Source organism: Chroicocephalus ridibundus, chromosome 2 (assembly GCF_963924245.1).
Source record: "Chroicocephalus ridibundus chromosome 2, bChrRid1.1, whole genome shotgun sequence".
Classification (NCBI taxonomy): domain Eukaryota; kingdom Metazoa; phylum Chordata; class Aves; order Charadriiformes; family Laridae; genus Chroicocephalus; species Chroicocephalus ridibundus.
The window spans coordinates 133,875,420-133,896,564 of record NC_086285.1 but is presented as its reverse complement, the minus strand read 5'-3'; the positions used below and the strand labels follow the sequence as shown (position 1 = coordinate 133,896,564).

At 35.0% G+C, this 21,145-nt stretch overlaps 1 protein-coding gene across 1 annotated transcript in view; it reads left to right on the top strand.

Moving 5' to 3' along the window:
• Nucleotides 1–20,743, top strand: part of TRPA1 (transient receptor potential cation channel subfamily A member 1) — a 37,274-nt gene extending 16,531 nt beyond the window's left edge. The window contains exons 11-27 of the mRNA XM_063324020.1: nucleotides 78–247; nucleotides 337–501; nucleotides 2,061–2,175; nucleotides 3,417–3,583; nucleotides 4,481–4,574; nucleotides 5,223–5,282; nucleotides 6,679–6,777; nucleotides 7,626–7,696; nucleotides 8,125–8,272; nucleotides 11,128–11,217; nucleotides 11,427–11,596; nucleotides 13,638–13,767; nucleotides 13,896–14,078; nucleotides 15,024–15,092; nucleotides 17,118–17,228; nucleotides 17,748–17,845; nucleotides 19,662–20,743. Coding sequence (XP_063180090.1) covers nucleotides 78–247; nucleotides 337–501; nucleotides 2,061–2,175; nucleotides 3,417–3,583; nucleotides 4,481–4,574; nucleotides 5,223–5,282; nucleotides 6,679–6,777; nucleotides 7,626–7,696; nucleotides 8,125–8,272; nucleotides 11,128–11,217; nucleotides 11,427–11,596; nucleotides 13,638–13,767; nucleotides 13,896–14,078; nucleotides 15,024–15,092; nucleotides 17,118–17,228; nucleotides 17,748–17,845; nucleotides 19,662–19,893 — 2,172 coding nt within the window. The 3' untranslated portion in view covers nucleotides 19,894–20,743. The remainder of the gene's footprint in view (nucleotides 1–77; nucleotides 248–336; nucleotides 502–2,060; nucleotides 2,176–3,416; nucleotides 3,584–4,480; nucleotides 4,575–5,222; nucleotides 5,283–6,678; nucleotides 6,778–7,625; nucleotides 7,697–8,124; nucleotides 8,273–11,127; nucleotides 11,218–11,426; nucleotides 11,597–13,637; nucleotides 13,768–13,895; nucleotides 14,079–15,023; nucleotides 15,093–17,117; nucleotides 17,229–17,747; nucleotides 17,846–19,661) is intronic.
• Nucleotides 20,744–21,145: the final 402 nt, after the last annotated feature.

Genomic DNA, 21,145 nt, shown 5'->3' with positions numbered 1-21,145 from the left:
CAAACTATTAGAAGCTGTGGAGCATTAGTAATATAAATGTAATTCTGTGCTTTTGGGTTTTTTTGTGGGGGTAACAGATGGAACATATTAAAAACCTTGTAGTAGATGAAGATAATGAAGGATGCACTCCATTGCATTATGCATGCAGACAAGGTGTGGCCCTCTCTGTAAATAATTTACTCAGCCTCAACGTTTCCATCTACTCTAAGAGCAGGGACAAGAAGTCACCATTACACTTTGCTGCCAGGTTAGTAGTGCAGTCGAGGCAATGTACTCAATGCCGGTTTTTTCCATCCGTATTTTTTTGACAATAATTTCTATGTTTGTCTTTCAAAGCTATGGGCGCATCAACACATGTCAACGACTTATAAGAGATATGAAAGACACAAGACTTTTGAATGAAGGTGATAAGAAGGGAATGACTCCCCTTCATTTGGCAGCCCAGAACGGTCATGAGAAGGTAGTTCAATTTCTTCTGAAGAGAGGCGCCCTTTTTCTCTGGTAAGTATACAGATTTCCATTCATTAAGGCAAAAAAGAGCTATCACCCTACATTTTATGTCCATCTGCTGGGAGGTTAATACAATATAAATATAAATACAACATATGAAAATATTAAATACATTAATATATATAAATATACAGTATAAGAGCATATTTCTAAAAGATTTCTAAAACTTAGCTGATTGATTGTGCCTTGCTTCTGCATGACACATAGAATCATGGCTATCTGTAAAGCAAGGCTTCTAATGCTGGGGAAAGTGAGGTTTCTCTAAATCCTTTTGAGAGAAGAATATTGAATCTTTTGATGGAAAAAATACTGTTTTGGAAATATTATAATCCCATCAGCTTCGCTTACAGGCTTGAGTAGGGGTTTGTAGGACTGGTGGTTTGCAGGCAACTTGCCTCGCACTCTTAAGTCCTGATTTAAGGTCAAAGATGCTCACATCGTTGGCAGCTCCCCAAAAACTTCTAGGCTCACACCTGTAAAGCCAGGAGCCAAAGCTACCAAAAGTTGAGAGTCCTGTTTCCAAGGTACAGTCTAGAGCTTTAGCTTTCGAGTCCTGTGCTTCCAAGTCCATTGCAGCTACACCTTGGAGCTCGGGGTCTAAGCATTCTGAGGAGATCCTTTACCAAACAGACCTGTCGTGTGTTCATTACTTGTGACTGCGGAGGACCTACTAATGGATTACTGTCAAACCCTTTATTTCAGTTGTCCTTAGCTGGACTAATACACCTAGCAAGGATAGAGATGACAATAGACACATAAAAATATATATATATATGTATATTTATATATATATTTTAAAAAAAGTATATATAAAAGTATATATATGTATGTATATCTATGTGTACACATGAATGTGTGTATGTGTTTATGCTTAATTTAGACTTACATCTGGCATTTTTTAAAAGAAATGTCCTGGTAGGTTCTATGTCATAAAAGGCTTAATGAGTTTCATTATACTAAGGTGAAGTAATATTAATAAGTATAGGTTTGTGTGCTTGTAGTGTTTTCTGTACTTACTATCTTTAAATGCAAAATTCTGTAACATGGCCATGACCTATGCCACATCTGTTGCCAAGTATTAGTAACAGAGTATTGCAAGCATTTGTGTCATTTTCATAGAATCATAGGGTTGGAAGGGACCTCTGGAGATCATCTAGTCCAACCCCCCTGCCAGAGCAGGGTCACCTAGAGCAGGTTACACAGGAACGCATTTTGAATGTCTCCGGAGTTGGAGACTCCACACCTCTCTGGGAAGCCTGTTCCAGTGCTCAAGGGACATATAAGAAAATGGGCACAATCCATATATATAAAGAAATAGAGAGAAGAAAAGAGAGAGAGACCCAAATACTGAGTTGAACCTTTTACTTCCGAATGATGAACTGATAATCACATAATACTTGACAGAAAGCATGGACGTCTCTGCAGTCGTTATGCCAAAGAAAAGAGGTTTGAGTCAAAGAAGGAGGCATTTACATTCACTTTAAATTTATAACAAGTTTTCAATTTATAATTCCTAATTTTATATGTATTTTATGTATTTTACATGTAAGTGATTATAAAGGCTGGACAGCCCTGCACCATGCTGCCTTCGGAGGATACACTCGCACAATGCAGATCATTTTGGATACTAATGTGAAGTGTACTGACAGAGTGGATGAAGAAGGGGTAAGTCTTTGCATAGCATTGTTTGTTTTATGTCTGCTATTACTTCTAGACCAAACGTCAATAGTATGCTATTAGTAGTTTTCCACTGTGCATGACGTGTAATATTTAATTTCCTGTGGCAGATTTAAGGTCTTTATATTTCACCATTGTTAAAGTTTATTGCTTAGATTAATATATGACTGCTGAAATTGTTATCCAATTCTTGTGTGAGACAAAAAAATGTAAATAGCCTAATGGAAAACATAAAATACTGAGTATGTTAGACATGTCCCTCTTGCCTCTTTTACAATGCAAGAGTATATTAACAATGTAGTACAAACATCGGTAATTTAAATTTAAAGAGCTTATACAGATTTTTAAAAAATCCAGTATCAACTGTAGCTCATTCACGTATTGTTTGAAATCCATCTGTTCTGCACAGCCATGTTCAACAGATACAGTTCCTATCTTGCTTTGAGGTTTGGATAAATGCAGTATCTGTTAGGTCAAGACAGAATCAATTTTCTGGATTGGAGACCTCTTGTACGAACCTGCCTAACAGTTCCCCATCAGAAAACACAGGGTGGTCATTTTAAAGAACTATTTGGTTTCCAACACAGAAGATGTTGCTAATTTCTCTGAGAACTGGTGGTGAAAATATTTACAATTATTAGATTAGGAACAAATCTTCCCTATAAATTAATGAGAAGCCAATGCTTAATTCTTAATTTCCCTCAGAAAAGTCTGGGTGAGTTGAGAAGGCTTTCAAAAGCCGGTTTCAGCGTGACTTGATTCTTAAGCCACTCATTGCCTTACTTTCATGAAAATACCAGAGATAAAAAATTTCCTTTTATAAAACTGTGCCTGCAGATTTTCTTGTAGGTTTGTTTGTATGTGTGATGCTTCTCCTCCTGATTATCAACTGCAGGTGTTCTGTATCTGTAGATACCGTCATTTTACCTGCTTGTCACTTGCATTTTGTTAGTTACAAAACTAAAAGATATTAATGAATTCACCTTTCTTACCTGCAGCCAAGTTTCCTCTTCAGATTTAGCACTACTGTAGCTGTAGACAGAATAAAGCTGTCTATATAGCTGTCTATAATCTCCATCAGAATCTCTGTGACATTACTCTACTTTTTAATGTTGCTAGTACTTGCAACTGAGAATAGCTTTTCAGTGTGGGAAAGGACTGAAATATGTGCGCTTTTTTTTTTTTTAATTATTCTCATGGATGCATTGCTGTACGACTTTTCTGCACAGAACACAGCTTTGCACCTGGCTGCAAGAGAAGGGCATGCAAAAGCAGTAAGGTTACTTCTTGACTATGGTGCAAAAATTCTGTTCAACAAAGCAGTAGCTTCTTTTTTCCATGAAGCAATACACAATAGGAGAAAAGATGTAGTGTCTGCTGTCATTTTGCACAAAAGGTAAGATACACAGAAAATGCTTTTTGAATTTATTTTCCATTGTGTTTTGTTTAGTTTTTTAACTGAGATAAGTTCTGGGAACCTGTAGTTTAATAAGTAAGACTGAGTACATATTTTAAAATTCCAGAGATTATGTTGTGTTCTAGTGAGAGCAAATGAAAAATGGAATAGTTGTAATGGACATCAGATATGTGGCATGTTGTTTTCCATATTAGATTAGTATTCAGATTCTGTTAAAAAACCACATGTAGAAACCATTAGAAACAAGTAATCCTTCCCATGTCTTCCCTCTTCTTACATATATAATTTTAGCCTTTTGCATAATGCTTCAATAGCTACAGAATTTTAATGAAAATGTGAGTACAACTGATAGCCATGCAAGAGATTTAATTTAAAATTGTTGTTTTAAATGTTGCAAATATTTTAAAATGTGGCAGTTCAACTGCAGTTTAGAATATTTTATATTACGATATAGAGAAGCCCTACTTCACAGCCCTACTTCAGGAATAAAAGTGTTGCACTGTAGCCTAATGATCACATCTCTTGTTAGGAGTTCCAGGAACGCTGCCTGTATTTTACTATATGTGTTGTTACTCACCTAATCTTGTAACCCAAGATTCCAGCTTGAGTTCAGATTTCATACTTTTTAGAAGGTCTTAGCATAGTAGAAGCATTTCAGTTTAATTGATAACAGAGTTGAACATGGATCATTCTTAGAGAAGTAACCAGAATGTTAATTACTCCCCAGACAGCTGATTTTCCAATTGATGGTACGTACACTTGTTACATATTGTGATTTGCAAGATAATATCTTAAATAAAACTAAAATAATCTAAAAGTACTTAATTTAAAAGAGAAGCAACTAATTCATTTTCCATTATCCACTCATTTTTGCAGATGGGAAGAAGCTGTTGTGACATTCTCTCACTATTCTAGTGCCAATAAGTGTCCTCTGCTGGAAATGGTTGAGTATCTTCCTGATTCATTTAAAGTGAGTTTTCTGCACATATTAGAGAAATGACTGGACAAAATAACCTTAGTTACATTGCATCATTTGCCATTGGTTTTCTAACGCTGTCCTCACTAATACATATTATTATAAAATAGAAACAGTATTTACACACAAATTGATTTAATTGTATTTTAGTGATGACTTCAGTTTGGCCAGTTTAACTTCTTTGGTTTTAGAAAAAGTTGTTAGCTTTCTGAGGTCAATGGACTTACAAGAGTATAACAGTAGTATAAAAAGGAGTATTAAAGTGATGAAAGTCAGAAGATAATTGGGTTCAAAACCATTTGAGATATTTTCACCTTCTGACTTAACTGTAATATGATGCTACAGAAATGTTTTTTATTAAAATAGCAAGTGACTTGGTATATATATATTCATAAACACTTCATATTTTATACTTGTAAACTAACTTGTAGCCTTGTAAACTGCATACTTTTGTTATTTAACTCCTACATGTAAACTCTGGAGTTTTGTGTCTTCAAAACATACACCATAAAATCTCACTGAATCATCACTTCTGCTAGGTGACTGCTGTAATTGAAAGTCATTTTCTTCAGGTACAAACATATGCTTTCTGATGAATGTTATCTATATCACCTTAATTCACTTTTCTGTTCATCTGCAAAGCTGGTTTTGGACAACTGCATAATCGAGTCTTCAGAGGAAAAGACAAGTCGGGACTTCTATGTAAGTGGATGAAAAGTTTTATGAAGACAGTACATATTATGGTTTTAGGATGGAATATGTGACAATGTGCCTGGCTATATGTTAGCAGCGGCACATTATATGGATAATAATTGAGTTAGAAAATCATCAGCTTGGCTTTTAGCTACTAATACAGGACAAATTCTAATGCCCCTTAAATATTTTTTATAGTTACAATTATAGTTCTATAGTTGGTAAATTGAAATCAGCCAATATTTTATCTTGATTTATGAATAATTCAGTAGTTATTCACTGATAACTGTATTTGAGCCTATGCTTTTAATATATATTTGGCAAAAAACTCCTCAGTATTACCATGACTTTTAAAAATCACTTCATCATATACTAGAAATCTTTAACTATTAGTTTCTTTTTTTTTTCTCAGCAAAGCCACTGATTTAATTCTCTTTATTGCCTCTGTGACACTGAAATTAAATCATTTTGGACTTGAAAGTTTGGGTAGTACATAATATTTATACTTTAATGTGTATGTCAAGTTTATATGGATAAGATACGCTTGTAAATGATTATCAGATCTTAAGAGAAAACACAGGTCACTGATCTTACTTTATCATTTGGGCTGTAAATGGCTTTGAAGTTCAGTTTTTGTAATCTTTGTGTTTATGCCTTTTAACAAGTATAACATTAAACTTGAGCAATCTATAGACTTTATCTTTGCTGTGTTAATTCTTGCAGTCAAGCTGGGTATCAGAGGTTATGGATATTTCAAAATAGCAGTGATAGAACACACAATACCTATTTATGCATATCAAAAGCATGCCTATCATAAGTAGTACTATTGTCATCAATAATTCAGAGTCTAATATGTTTCTTTTTTGTAAATTCTTGTCCAGAATCTTCTGCAGTTGATTGCTTTCACAATGCTAAGAAGGCATGAATGTTCCACAGTTATATTACTATTGAAACCCTATTGAAAACCACCCTATCAATTATTACATTTGTTTGTGTCTGCATCATTAGCAGAAAACTTGCAAATTTTCTGCTACTCTACATGTTCTTTATATTGTGTTATCAAAGCCATAGAACATTTAAATACAATCTTTTCTTCAAAGTCCACATTAAAACAAATTACAGTTATAAGAATGACCTTTTTAAACTGTAATATTTTAAGAAATGTGTACTTTTTATTTTACAATTCGAAATGGCTGTTTAATCATCTTACAGATGTGTATCGTGATGGCATGTGTTTACTGTCAGAGTAACTAACAATCAACATACATCAGTGTTCTAATTACTTTGGCACAACATGCCTTTTTTTTTTCTCTAAAGGATAACCTTTTTTAAGTTAAGCACATTATCTCAGTCTTAGATTATGAGTTTCATCACATTTAAATGCTGGTGTATGTTTATTATTCAGATTGAATATAACTTCAGATATCTTCAGTGTCCCCTGACGCTTAACAAGAAGTTAAAGGATGGTGAAGACATTTTCTATGAACCACTTACCACTTTAAATGTAAGTTCTTTATTTTACTCTGATATCATTCCATGCTGTCTTGCTTTAGATAAAATCAAGAGCTTTGAATTTTTCATCATAGTATTTATTCTTCAAAGCCCGTAACTCTGTGTATTTAATGTATATTAGAATGAAGTATGGGGCGGTTATTATAATCTAAGTAATAAATAACATTTCTTTTAGGTTTAGATAAAAATTCTTAGTTTATTTAAACAACTATGAATGTTTCAAGAGAACATACTGTATGTGCAGGTAATACATCAAAGAAAACCATACTCCAGTTATTGTAGTGACTGTGCGCTGGAATGTAAGGCATTGAAAAACCTGACAAAACTGACTTTTTCATATGATGATTGCAAAATACTTCGAGCCTAAAACAAATTTTGCTGTTCTTTCATATTGCTAATCTGTTCTCTCATTCTTTGTCAGAAAATGTTTACAGAACAAGCTTGCTGGCTTAATTTGTTTACTTTTTGGGCTTCATATTGGCAATTAGACTTGGTATACTGTCTAATAATAAATAAATATGTATTTTCTTGTTAAATGTAACTAGAAAAGCTTGGTCATCTCACAGGTGTAGTTGGCAATAGTCTGTACAATTTTTTTAAAGCTTGAAATGGACTGACAGAGCAGCTGGAGAGAAGCCGGATGCCTCAGTAGGCAAAGAAGGCAAGATGGTAATAGCTTTGGGCCAGAGTACTTAATCAAAAGAACTTTGCAATGTCTTACAGACATTTTACTTTTCATTAGGCTAATATTCAAGTAAAGAAGGTGGGATAGCCAGTTTTTTAAGCACTTTACTTAGGTAGATGAGATAAGTTTGATCCTTCTGCATTCTTATTTTGTAGGCCATGGTGCGCCACAATCGCATGGAGCTACTCAGTCATCCCGTGTGTAAAGAATATTTGCTTATGAAATGGTAGGTATATTTTAAAGTACATAAAATACAGTATTGCATGTCAGGATGAAGGCTATTGTGACTGAGAGTTGTTTACTAAGATGTACATATTTATAGAGTTGACTGAAGCAAATGACTTTTCCATATAACCTCTCATAAGCATATTTAGAATATGGTGATGATTATCATATAAAATGTTGTTTATCATTTAGTAATGATTCTTTGATATTTTCAGCAAAGACAACCACTGTCTTTGTTTCCACTGTAGTGCAAAAATATACAGTAGGATTTCTGAGTTGAAAAGTAAAGGAACAGTATTTCAGAATGGCCAAAAATGTCCAGATAAAGCTCAATGAACAGCTTCATCACAAAAGGATATTTTAAGAAATGTTTATGCATGGTCTTCTAAGTTTGTTAAGTGTAGTAACTTTAACATTCTTACTTTCAAGGATGGCGTATGGGTTTCGAGCACATCTGATGAATTTAGGAATATATTCTCTTGGTCTCATCCCACTGACTCTTCTGGTCACTCACATACAGCCAGGAAGACCTTTGAATGGAACAGAGATCTATGAAGCAAGACCATTAGAATATGAGGTACTGAGTTTTCTTACTAGTTACAATATGTTTAGGATTTTTATAGTAAAAGGTATGATTGTTTAAATAATTTCTAGAATTATTTATGATGTAGCAACTCAAAGGAATGGAATTAAAGTATATATTCTTAAATATTCAGCAACGACTTCTGTAGGTAATTTTTTCAGTTCTTATTTTTAATCTTTTCTGAATATTTTACATCTGGTACACGGTTTCTTCCCTGAAGTGAATATTTCTTTATTGTTGAAGAAAAAAGATTAATGGGTATCTAATTATGAAAAGACAGAAAACAGTGAATTCCTTAGCTTTCTATGTCCTTTTAATTTTCAAGGGGATGAAAATTTCAAAATAAGGGGATGTAGTACATTTAAAAAGTGACACAGAAAGACCAGTCAATAATAAAGTGGTTTTGGGTATTCAAATACATCTTTCTGTACCTATATTATGTATTACTTTCCCTTGCAGGCCCAGTTTTTCTTCACTAGGCTCATAAACTATAAGGCTGAGACAGAACAATTTTTGCCAGTCTTTATATAGGTACCTCATGTACAACAGTAGTGAAAAATGTAAGAGCACGTTTCAGTCCTATATGGATGCAAGACTCTGTGAAAGGGTTTTAAGTGCATTGGATGTTTCCTATAATTAGGATAATTAGTTAATAATTATATATAGAGAGAGTTTTTTATATATATATAGTTATGTATATATTATATATATTATAATAATAATATAGTTAATAACTAATAGGATAATAAAGTTAATAAACTTAAAAGAAAAAAAATAGAAAAAATTGTGTTGTGCTAAAATGTGAATGATATACCCCCATTTAGGGATTATGGTATCTCAAAATGAAAAACTTGATTAGGCAGCAAAGTACATGTGCATCATAGTGACTTTCGAATATTTGTCTCTTAGTCACAGCTGTGACAGGTGTGGGACTACTCTAGTAATTTATGAATATTGATCTTGTTTATGATATGCATTGGATGGGAATGATGCTTTAATTAGGGCCATAAGAAAAGCAGGCAACGATGAACCCTGTCTCAGGATAAGCCTGTCCTCCATAGATACCTTGGGGTTGTTAAGAGACAAAGCTCAAACTTTTGTTCAGAAGCTGGAACTGGAATAATTAGGACATCATAGTCAAACGAAGAAGTTAGACTTGCCAGGTCCACCACTACAGGAGAATGAGACTTTAGAAAAGAGACATTGGTGTGACTGGTTGATGTCCTTTTTGTAAATGTTTCCTTCCTGCAGTAAAGCTAAGCAGTATTCTGTCTTTTAAGAAGGCTGTGTTGTCGCTAAGCTGTACTAGACTTCCAGAGAAGCAACTGCAAGTTCTGCTGTATATTGAACCTGTGAATACAACTCATACGTAGTGTTACACTCCTGTCTCTATGTGAAGGGCAGGAGAAGCTCTGTCTCCACGACATGAAGTCATATATACTGAGAAGAGACACCTGCGTTGTTAGCCCTGAAACAGTAACATACGGGTGTTAATGGAGACAAGTTGTTGTTGGGTGGCAAACTCTTCAAATGATCCATTTCAAATAAGTGATTTTATCACTAAAACCAAGGATTGGTCAAGAAAAAAAAGAGGCAAAAAAATATTTTACACTTTTTTCTGAGAGAAAAGACATAAAACTGAAATAGGAACTCAAAAAGGATATGCTAGTAGAAATATGAAATAAAATAAACTCAAGGGATATAAAAGGTTCATGAGGATATCCTGATATATGAAAAAGTCTGGAGAATCACATACCCAGCCCAGTACAGGCAGGATTGTCAAAGATTCAGAAGCCAGAAGAACTAGCAGAACTGAAAGAATTCATGCTCCGCTAACTCACTCACCTTCCTGGTGGAAGACAGAAGAATGACAGGAGCTGCGTACAGCAGACGGGAATGACTCAGAGTCACCCAGGTCCTTGAATCACCAGAGACTGACTGGAAGAAGCACAGTTAGAAGAAGGAGTCAGATCCTGTCCTTCAATGAGGAATGATGCCAGCTGGTGGAGAAGCAATGCACTGAACAGGAGCCGTGAAGGTGCTGCCTGAGAGACTAGAGCAACACCAGTGTATATGGAATGTCATGCACCGGAGGACACAGTGTCCTAATGACCCAGTAATGGGAATGGAGTGGGGAATGCCAGCTCTGTAGGGAGCGCGGCATGACAGTTCTACTCTTAACCCAGGTTAGAGAGGGACATGACAAGCGGGCAGGTGCTGATGTGTATTGCAGCACCACTGAAAAGTGAATTTGTGGTCTGCCTATGAGTTAATGAACCCTCAGATGGGGAATTAACTCTACAAGTTATTTATGAAAGAGGAAATTCACTATTGTCATCTATGTCAATAGAAGGCTTTTCACAACAAAGTTCTCTGTGTCTACACTGGTTGTAAAGGGAGGCAGCAAAGGGAGCAGCCACGTATGGGACTTGCAATTTCTCCGAAGACTTCTGTTGCCATTCCAGATACAGCAATATGATAATGAAGTTATGGACAACAGAATTTGTCTTTATGTTCATCCAGGGGCAAAAAATACTGAAAATGTGGCATAAATACTGCAATTTCAGTTCCCAAACTCGAGTAGCAGTAATAAGGAAGCTGCACAGCAACTATTTATCATGGAAATGCTTAAACTTTCATACTTGGTTTGCATTACTTATGCACAATGTACATGACATTGATTACACAATAAATATTAGTAAAACAGAATTTAGATAGTGATAAGTATTTGAAGCAAGCTAACAGAGTTTCTTAACTTAGCAATATAATGTATACATAGTTGATAGGGATGAAATAAATGTTAATTTAATAATTTCTAATTTGTTTTATGTTCTGATTTTTTGTTTCAGAACTCATACTTCACAAGGGTGTGTATGTGTTTAGTTTTAATTATGAGTTTACTGGGAATCTGCAAAGAAATATTTCAGCTCATTCAGCAGGTAAATACATAGAGAAATAACATTAATCAGACAGTGTGCTTGCATAGCAGTTTGTGTGATATTAAATAAATCTGATTTTTCCCTAATTAAAAGGGAAATACAAATTTATATAAGATTAAAAGTGAGAAGAGGATTTAAATAACATGTTGAATTTAGTCCTTTAATAATGCATGACTTGTAAATGTGCATCTGTCTCTCTTAAATCCTAGAAATTGAAATATTTGTTGGATTACTCCAATCTACTGGACTGGACAATTTATACTACAAGCATAATTTTTGTGTCTTCTTTATTTATTAATACACCAGCTCATTTGCAGTGGGAATGTGGAGCGATTGCTGTATACTTGTCTTGGATGAACTTCTTGCTTTACCTTCAACGGTAAAAGTTATTTAAATGCTTTACAATGAAATCCCTTTAATATTTTCAGCGATTTTACATATCCTAAACTGTGACTAACCAAGTGCGATAGCCCTATTTTTTATTTTTATTTTTTTCAAGCTATACAAGTTTCCGGATTAGGACCACAGGAACTTTTCAGCCTAATGAACTGTAAAGTAGTTTTCAGTGTTTTTCGTGTAGAGAATCACAGCATGTGTTATGGCAACTAAAGAAATAAGACTTATTCTAATGTTAAGTAAGCAAAGCCACTGCATATGTCTTTTTAAGAACATGTTTCACTATACTGTAAGGACTTTCACTTAAAAAAGAAAAAAAAGGATATGAATTACAAGAGGCAAAAAGAAGTCTGTTTTTATAAGTAATACCTGAGAGAAGGTAAATTCTTTTATCATTTTACAGATTAAATGGCACACCCCACTTTTCTACACCACAGTAAAAGAATTATAATGGATGAAATTACTTCCTTAGTTGACATTAGGTCTATTTATTGTCATTAATGGTTTTAATGCTGTCAGTGGTACAGTAGTGTCCAAGAGTTATGGACTGCAGGATGGCTGGGTGGAGGGAAAAATAGTGTGGGTGTAGTGCTTACGACTAATAAATTAAACAAGTTTGGGCCCGAGCAGGACTGCCTTGCACAAAAAGGAGGTGTGGCTGATCAGCACAACAAGTGGTGACTGGGAGCTGTTCAGAAAATAAGGATGACAGTATATGATAACACTATACATATGCTCTTGTGATTCTTACTGTATATATGCACTAGTCACCCTCAGGAGGTCTGGCAGACAGACAAACATGGCGTTTGCTGATTAATTTCAGGATCATTTTACTGCAGTTGGAATGTTTAAGTATAAGGTTTGTAAACAGACTTAATGACATAGAGAGACTATCTTTATGGTACTGCCTCTGCTGGCAAACCTTGTCTTACATGTGTCAGACCTTAGGTGACTTATGAATGGGCGTGTCCTCTCTGCTGTGCGCTGGCAGCGAAATGGGGGTTGAACCTGAACAGTTAAAAGTAAATTCATGATTGCCCAACCTTCCTTCTTCTGCTAGATGAATTGTTTCCCTGGCCTGAATATTTTTCATTTGTATAGCTGTAGAACTCATCATTTTTCGAACTCATGCAGGTCGTCTCTTCTCAAAGCAACCTGTAGCTCCACTGACTTCAATGGAGTTTTGCCAAATAAATAAATAGAAGATCAGGTTTGCTTTGCTTCCAGCTTGATCTTTTCAGCCTTGCACATAATATTTCAGGGGGAAAATCCTACAGCGGGATTTTCTCAGTTGCTACTGTTGTCACATAAACCAGTCATCTGGTCACTGAATCAGGTGCAGGACATAAATTCCCAAGTTCAGATTTGGGGGAAAAATTAGCTTAATCTGTTTTATGGCAACCCATGTTCTGAGATATAGGGTTTTTTTAAGCCAGGAATGGGAGAGGCTTGCCAGATGACGTACTGTTGCTGGAAACATAGGTGTCTTAAAATTGCACTACTCCCCTTCTCTTCCCGTGCAATGTATTTCTGTATTTCTTTTTGTTTGCTTGTTTTACATACTTTGTAGTATCATAAAAAGCAAAATCTTTTTAAGCCAGGCATGTGTCTGCTAGATGGATCATGGTGCCAGTTGTCCGTTGTTCTTGTTCAAAAAACAGCAAAAAATTAGATAATTTCCTAATGTTATTATTCAGAGTGGAACAGTTGTACGATATTGTACTGTCTGTGGCTATGGAGAGAGTAAAAGTTGTCCATGAAAAATAATATTGTGAAGAAGTACTGCTCTGGTGCATTAAAATAGAAGATTATGTAGTTTAGGCTTGCTGTAAATACGACCACTTGCATTCTGTTGGGTGTGAAAGTACCACATGTTCGTACCATCTCAGAATGCCTCAGAGAGGCAAAATATCTCTTTTCACACATGAAAATCAGGATCACTTATTGCCTTACATAAGTAACTGTAAGGGACTCTAACTCAACTGTTTAATTTTGCATATCTTTTCTGTTTACTTGTTGCCTAGATTTGAAAACTATGGCATCTATGTTGTGATGTTCTGGGAAATTTTGAGGACTTTGATTCGGATTGCTGTTGTTTTCTTTTTCCTGATACTGGCCTTTGGACTGAGTTTCTTTGTCCTTTTGGGTTCGCAGGTTAGTTGAATGGCATACTTAATTTTTTTATCTTTATAAATATTGTTTTTGACTAGAGAATCTCAAGTGGTTATTTACAAATTTCTTCAGTTTGGGTTTTTTCTTGATTTTGGTATTTCTTTTTGCAGCAAACATATAGCACACCTCTGCTTTCTGTAATGAAGACATTTGCAATGATGCTGGGAGACATTAACTACCATGATGCATTCCTTGATCCATTACTAAGCAGTGAATTGCCATATCCATTCCTCAGTTACACAGTTCTCATTATATTCACCTTGCTTATTCCAATCCTTCTTATGAACTTGCTAGTAAGTAAACTACTTATTAATATACAAAAGTGGTTAAGCACAGAGTTATACACAGATTTAGCATATAGAATAACTTTAGTGCTGATTTGTGACATTCATTCACTACTTAACAAATTGGTATTTTCAGTAAGATATTAAAAGTTGCCTTTCCTTGGAGTCATTTTCCCTCCAGTTTACTGTTCGAGTATTTTCCCACAATTAACTCTTGTATGTCTTTAGGTAGTAAATGTGATGGAATTTGAATTTGAGCTGCAATGTATTATTATGAGTTCTTGATAAAGAAAACTGGGGAACGATGATTTCAAGAAGTATTTTGATAAATGCGTGCCTCCTAGAGTAAGTGTAGTCTTAATTGTTCAGCTCCTTGCAGTATTATAACCTAGTGCTAATAGTATTTTCTTTTTAAAAAAAGCCAAAACCTAGATCTTCATTGCACACAAAACAGCAGTCAACAGTATTGTTAAAACTAACTGATGAGCCAGACCTGAACAAAAAGAATCAGAGAACGTGGTAATGGCTTCGGCCATGTTTCATTGAACATCAGGTTTTTTTTAGGAAATCAAGTTTTTATATGAGCTGAGCAATAAAAATCAAGCAATTCGGGTTTTTTAAGTTATTTATTGCTGCCATGATCCTATTCAATCAAGAAGTCAGCAGGTTTTTTAACATAACAGCAGTGATGAGGAATCAAAAAGAAGGGATGTTATTCTCGACAAATTTTTGAAGTAGCTCTTCAGTGCCTCATTGGTAGACAGATCATTGGCATTAAAAAAGCTTACTATATTTCTTGATATGGATTTTCCAAATATGCACAGAAGAGGTACGTTTACAAATTCAAGTGAAACAAAATGAATTTGACTTTAGAGTCATTTTGGATTTAAAAGTGAATAAGAAATACAATTGAAATCACAGAGACCATGAAAAAACCTTTCTTGATATTTTCAGATTGGTTTGGCTGTTGGGGACATAGCTGAAGTACAAAAATATGCTGCACTCAAAAGGATTGCAATGCAGGTAAGTAGCATACCATAGAAGCACCAACTGTAGGAAGTAGATATCATTGTTAGGACACCATTTAGATAATTAGCTGATTTATCATCAACATCCCTAACTAACATCTTAGCATGTCTGTAAAGCAACTGGGTGAACATGGACATCCTATTCTGAATCTCATTTTCAGTCATGTGAGTCGTTGTCAAGGTAATGTATAAGCAAATGCATTTTTAAGGATCTTTTGAACAGTCAGTTCAATAAATTCTGACAGTTCAATTCGATAAATTCCAAGAACAGAATCTCAACATGAGTAAATGCAATATTTGAAATTGGAGAGTTACCTTTTAAGGAGAGGATTGATGCAGTGGGAAGAAGATTAAGATACACAGAAATGAAAAGGACACCAAATTCACTGCAGTGTACTGAAGGCTCATGCTGGTTTGTGTACTGAGGAGATACTATGCAATACCAAGCATAACTAAAAAACTTAATGTCACATTCCTAAATGTTTTAAGTTACCTTAAGATGCATAAGGACACCTAACAGAATTTCTGTTGAAATCATAAGGCTTTAGTAACCTATATGCTTTTGAAAACTGTATGCATCTATATAGTGCATATAACAATATGCAGGATATTTTCAAAGTAGCTTTTGCAAATGTAGTCCTTACAGCTTACAAACTGGGACTAGGGCAATAGACCAACTTCCTAAAATTTTAATATTAAGAAATGATAAATTTGGCATACTGTTTTCAAAAGCTTTTTTTCCTTGTGAACTGTATATCAAGCTTGACTTTCCCAAGTGGAAATACATGAAGTATACACCTGTCAAATAAAGAATAAAGATTACGTCTCACTGACATGTTGTTAGAAACTGGCTGTCCATGTGCTTTCTTGAAGTTCTGCTCAAAGTCTGTATTGTGAGATGAACTGACCATTCATAAAATTGATGCAGGGAGCAGCTTTGACTGTGTTCCCTGCTGGCTTTGCATTTTCTAAAAAGTTTCAGAGCCTGCCTAGTGGCTGAGCATAAAGAAAAGAGGTGTGCACGGGCAGAATACCCAAGAACAAGAACATCTCAGAAATAACTTCTAGTAGTCATGTAACTAAATTGTGTGTTGTACTTGCTTAGTTCAAGTGTATTTGAAGGATTCTCTTTTAGAGTAATGTTTCCTCCCAAGAGGTGTTTCATTTGCTAGAGATACAAATGACTAAAGCAGAGGTATAAGGGCATCTTGTAGCAGTTAATGCTTTTCACCTGTTTAGGTATTTCTTCGTCAACAGAAAGCTCAGAAAGGATATTGTCTTGCAACTTCAGACAGTACTACAAAATCTTTATGAAGCGTGTAACCTTCTGTACATTTGACAGGATTGTGGTTGTCTGCAATAGGCTTATACTGTGCATCGTCGTCTTTTAGATACATGTGATCTGTGTTTCTGTAGCAATTTGAGAACTCCTGGAAAGGTAGCATCGCCTGAAAAGGCAGCATCACCTGAAAAGGCACTCATATATAACATACTTGTTTCTACCCAAGGGAAAACTCCTTTTCTCACAGACATTCCACTGACATCTTAATCTATACCGACTCTGTCATAATCTAGTAAAAGGGTATAGCACAATTAAAGAGAGAAAGATCACTCTGTTTCCCATTGTTATTTGGTCTTAAAACCCGTGGCTATGATAGGTATTCTGTCTTTTGAATGTTTCTGCCCTGTAATTGTATTCTGCAACCTGCAGTGTACTAAGGAGCTGTTCAAGCCATTACACAAGAGCTAACTCAGTTCGGGAACCATTTAGTTATAAGAGTGTGCATCTATGTGGAATAATTGATTCTGCTAAGATGCTCAGTACTGCTGTGACTGGATGGTTTTAGTATCTGGGCTGGACTGTTCAAATGTTATACCATTGTTTGCAGCACCAATAGCCTCTGAGACTTGACATCTGGTAATAGCAATTGAATAAAATGACGTGATGGTTATTTTCACCTGATAATGTGTCTTTATCTTAAGAGAATATATCTTATTCTACATGCAAAACTACATTTAGGTTAATCTTCACACCAACTTAGAGAAGAAGCTACCATTTTGGTTCTTAAGTCGAGTGGACCAGGAATCAATCACTGTATATCCCAACAGGCCCAGATACTGTGGATTTATGGTAAGATGGTGAAACTTAAACTAAAGAATTCTTACTAAAATGTGATATGATCAACTTGGTATGCAGATTGTTAGGAACAGTGTGTTAATGAGACTCAATCATTAACTGACATCAGTAGAATTGTGATTAGACCTTGATTATCTTCAGTGAAAACGATAAATCAGTTTGAGTGTAGCCTGACTTATTCAGATATAATTAGAGTTTGAATTCTCAGTGATCTGTGACTCTACTAAGTGAGAAGAGCTACAAAAGTTATTCAGACAGAAAATCGAATTACTCTCTTTTGGCATTTCTTCTTTTATTTGTTTACTTTTCATTTCAGCTGTTGTTGGTAGACTGAATTTTCTAATTAAACAAAATTTGTAAAACAAATGTTTAATATACAAAAAAACCCTTCATATCAGAAACTCTTTTCAACCTGTAACAGTGTGGAGACTGTTACCATGCTCTTATTTGGGATTTTTAATCTATTGCCAGACTGTAGTATCTGATTTCAGCTTGGTTCCATGTTTTGTTTAGAGCGTGTTCCAGTATTGCTTTGGGTGTGAGGACTCTACCACAGATGCACAGAGCGCTGATACAACACTAGAATTGGAAGTTCTGAAGCAGAAATACAGGTATCCATACTGTCCATACTGTACCTAAAAAGTAAAATTCAATGTATCTTTAAGCAAGCTGCCTCACTAAGTAACTTATTATTTTATATTCTGTAATGTATTTACCTTCAGAATACCTGTGTGGTAAAGAGATATTTTCATCCCATGGCAGAGAAAGAGAATATGCTTGTTTGCTCATTAAAGTAAACTGAACTAATGGGGAAAATGCATTTTTATTTCAGAATTAGAGGTTTGTGATGGAGGTTATCAAGGGTTATTTTAAACTCACAATTGATGTAATTCCAGTTGGTTTGCAAATATACACAATCTGTAACTGACTTCCCACTGGTCCGATGGTAAATCTGCTTCAGATTGTTTCCCCAAAAATGGATCGGTGTCCTGGTTCTCCTTTGAACAAATTACATGTTTCCCAAAGCCTGGGAAGGAGTCCTCTGTACTACTTTTCTTACTCATCTTACCAATATATCCATAAGAATGGTTTCAGACAAGCCTTGTGTGCATGTACAGCTAGGAAAATCTATTCTTTCTCACTCTGTCTCACTCTCCCCTGCTCTTTTTTTCTCTCTTTTTTTTTTTCTTTCTCCTTTTTTATTTTTCAAGCTACTAAGTTTTTGTCTCCCTGCACAGATTCTGTTTAAGTATTTTTTTGCATGAAGGACTCAGCAAGAGTTGAAGGGGTGAGAATGCACGCTACAGACCCAGGCAAACCATGGAATTTAACAAGTCTTTCTTCAAATCCATACTACATACTTATACTAGGAACCAAAACAGAACATACTCTTTTCTTTTTTTTTTTCCTACAGAGAGGGAAGAAATCTATCATTTTATAAAATTATAAAATTATTTGGGAGAGAATAACTTGTGGCCATTTCACTGTGGAAAGTTATGTTTACTGCTCTGAAAATACTGTCTGAAAAGTTTGTTTTACTATGTTGACAATATTTTTTTATTGTCAGAGTTAAAAATGGAGTTCAGTTCCTACTGAAGGTAGTGGCAATCAGTGCTGAGTATATATGTTTTTGTTTTTTCATTTGGGGTGGGCTCTTTTTTTGCTTCGTAGTAATGTTAGCTAATTGCTGCAGTACTTTAATTATTGTGAAAAAAAAAAAAAGGCAAATACATCTAAAGAAGCCCCAAACTGTTCTTCATAGCAAACGTTTATAATTCGTGCTGTAATACTGTGAGTCAGACATTCTGAAAAGTAGACTTTCAAAAGGCCTGTTTCATAGGTCTATGGAGACAATTCGTAGACATATTTCCCGTTTATTTCACTATTTCTTAAAAGATAGCAGATACTGTGTTCTGTATGCATGATGCTAACTGATGTTAACGCTTTATTTACATCAATTGCACTTTGGATAGCGCTTTTTAAAAGAGATCAGTAAATGCCTCATCAGTGTCTCTCTGATGCTGTTAAAGTCGTTGTGAAGTTCACTAAATGTTTGTGGATGCTTAATCGCCATTGCAAATCTGGCCCTTTTCTCTTGCCAGATTACTTCAATTAATAGGAGAAACTTTTGATAGAACTGTTAGGAATTTTATTTTGAGAGTGAAGTTGCTCTTGCCTAAAGTACATAGGAATTTACTGTTCTCAAGAGCCAGGAATTTGTTCTTTAATCCTATTTCCTGAAACCTGGAGAAGTACCACAGCTTGAAAAATTAAATGTTGTCCCGATAATATTCTTTGTTAGCAGAAGGGTGAAGTTGAGGACCGTCAGGTCTTTTACATCTTTAATTTTAATGACTAAAATGCCCTTTGAAACCAAATGACAAAGCCTGCTGTATGCATATTTACCTTTTTTTGCTTTTGTTTTAGGCTCAAAGATATATCAACACTGTTGGAAAAGCAACATGACCTCATTAAATTGATTATCCAAAAAATGGAGATAGTGTCAGAGGCTGAGGATGAAGACAGCAATGATTTATTTCAGCACAAATTTAGGAAAAGGCAGTTAGAGCATAAGAATAGTAAATGGGATACAGTGTTAAAAGCTGTTAAAACAAATGTGTCTAACCCAAGCACAGAAAAGAACAATAGCTTCTTCTAGACATGGCTATGATATCATGTTATATTACCATTTTGTTTTACTTTAGGGTCACTTCTCTTATTGTCTGTGCATAATGTTAATGTGATACATCGTGTATTCAAGTATAAAAAAAAAAAAAGGCCAGATCCAAAAAAAAAAAAAAAGGATGCAGGTGCTCAAAACAGTATTTAAGAAGACTGAAGATGTCTACGTCCAAAACTGTGATCCTAAAAGTGGCTGGCTAATCAGGAAAGTGCCTAACTCACCAGATGCCAGCCTTGCTGTCCTGACAGTTCCCGAGGCTTCTGTCTAGCTCTGTTCCTGGATTTGGCCCTAACACTCTTACATCTGGACTTAATTACATTATTCGCTGTTATGAATATTTTTAGAATTTCCGAATTTTTAGAAATTCAAACTCTAATCATTTAGCATTCAGATGTTTTGAGAGAGCCAATGGGCTTTATGTACCTTAAAGAAAAAGTAAGAAACTAACCTGACAGATTGCGTTGGAAGTTTTGCTGAGTAAGGACTGCAGGATCAGGCCTGAAAGGTAAGAAATAAAAAGATCAAGAAAATGTAATGTAAGGGAAGGATTGTTTTCTTTTGTGGATAACTATATGCAGTTCTCAGAGGGATCATTTGTATTAGCATGCACATAGCAATGATACAATGACGTGTTAAATATTAGTCATTTACAACTTGTTGTCCTTATATAGCTAATGTGATTTTGGCCTTCCTGATAACCTAAAAACTGACTTTGCTACTTTAATCCGCACTTTGGTTTTATTATTTATTTACTGGATATTCAGTGCATTATGTAATATACAGCAATATATCAAATGTGGAAATAAACATGAATTAAGCTGTGTTTAAGTACCTGAGTATATTTGTTTCAAAAACAGCACTAATAAACTAATTATAACTACATGTGGTTGTAATGCTCTGTGGTCTGCTTTTGAATTCAGACATTTTCTTTAAGAACTTAATATACGTTAATTCTTTATGTAAAGACCAGTTATGATTCTTGTTTATTTAAGAGGTAGCCACCAGAAGGTAATTCACACAGTACAGAACTTGTCGAGTCTTCAGAAAACATGGGAAGATGCACTGTAAATTACTGAGACTCTTGTGCCTTAAAATTGCCAGGGGTGACATGCTGTTCAGTAGGGAAGATGCTTTCTCACCCAACTGCTTTATCCCAGCTTTGAGCCTTTAAATCCTTGCCTGGTAAAATAGAGAAAGGAGGTGGTTATCACTGGTTATGCCTATTCTA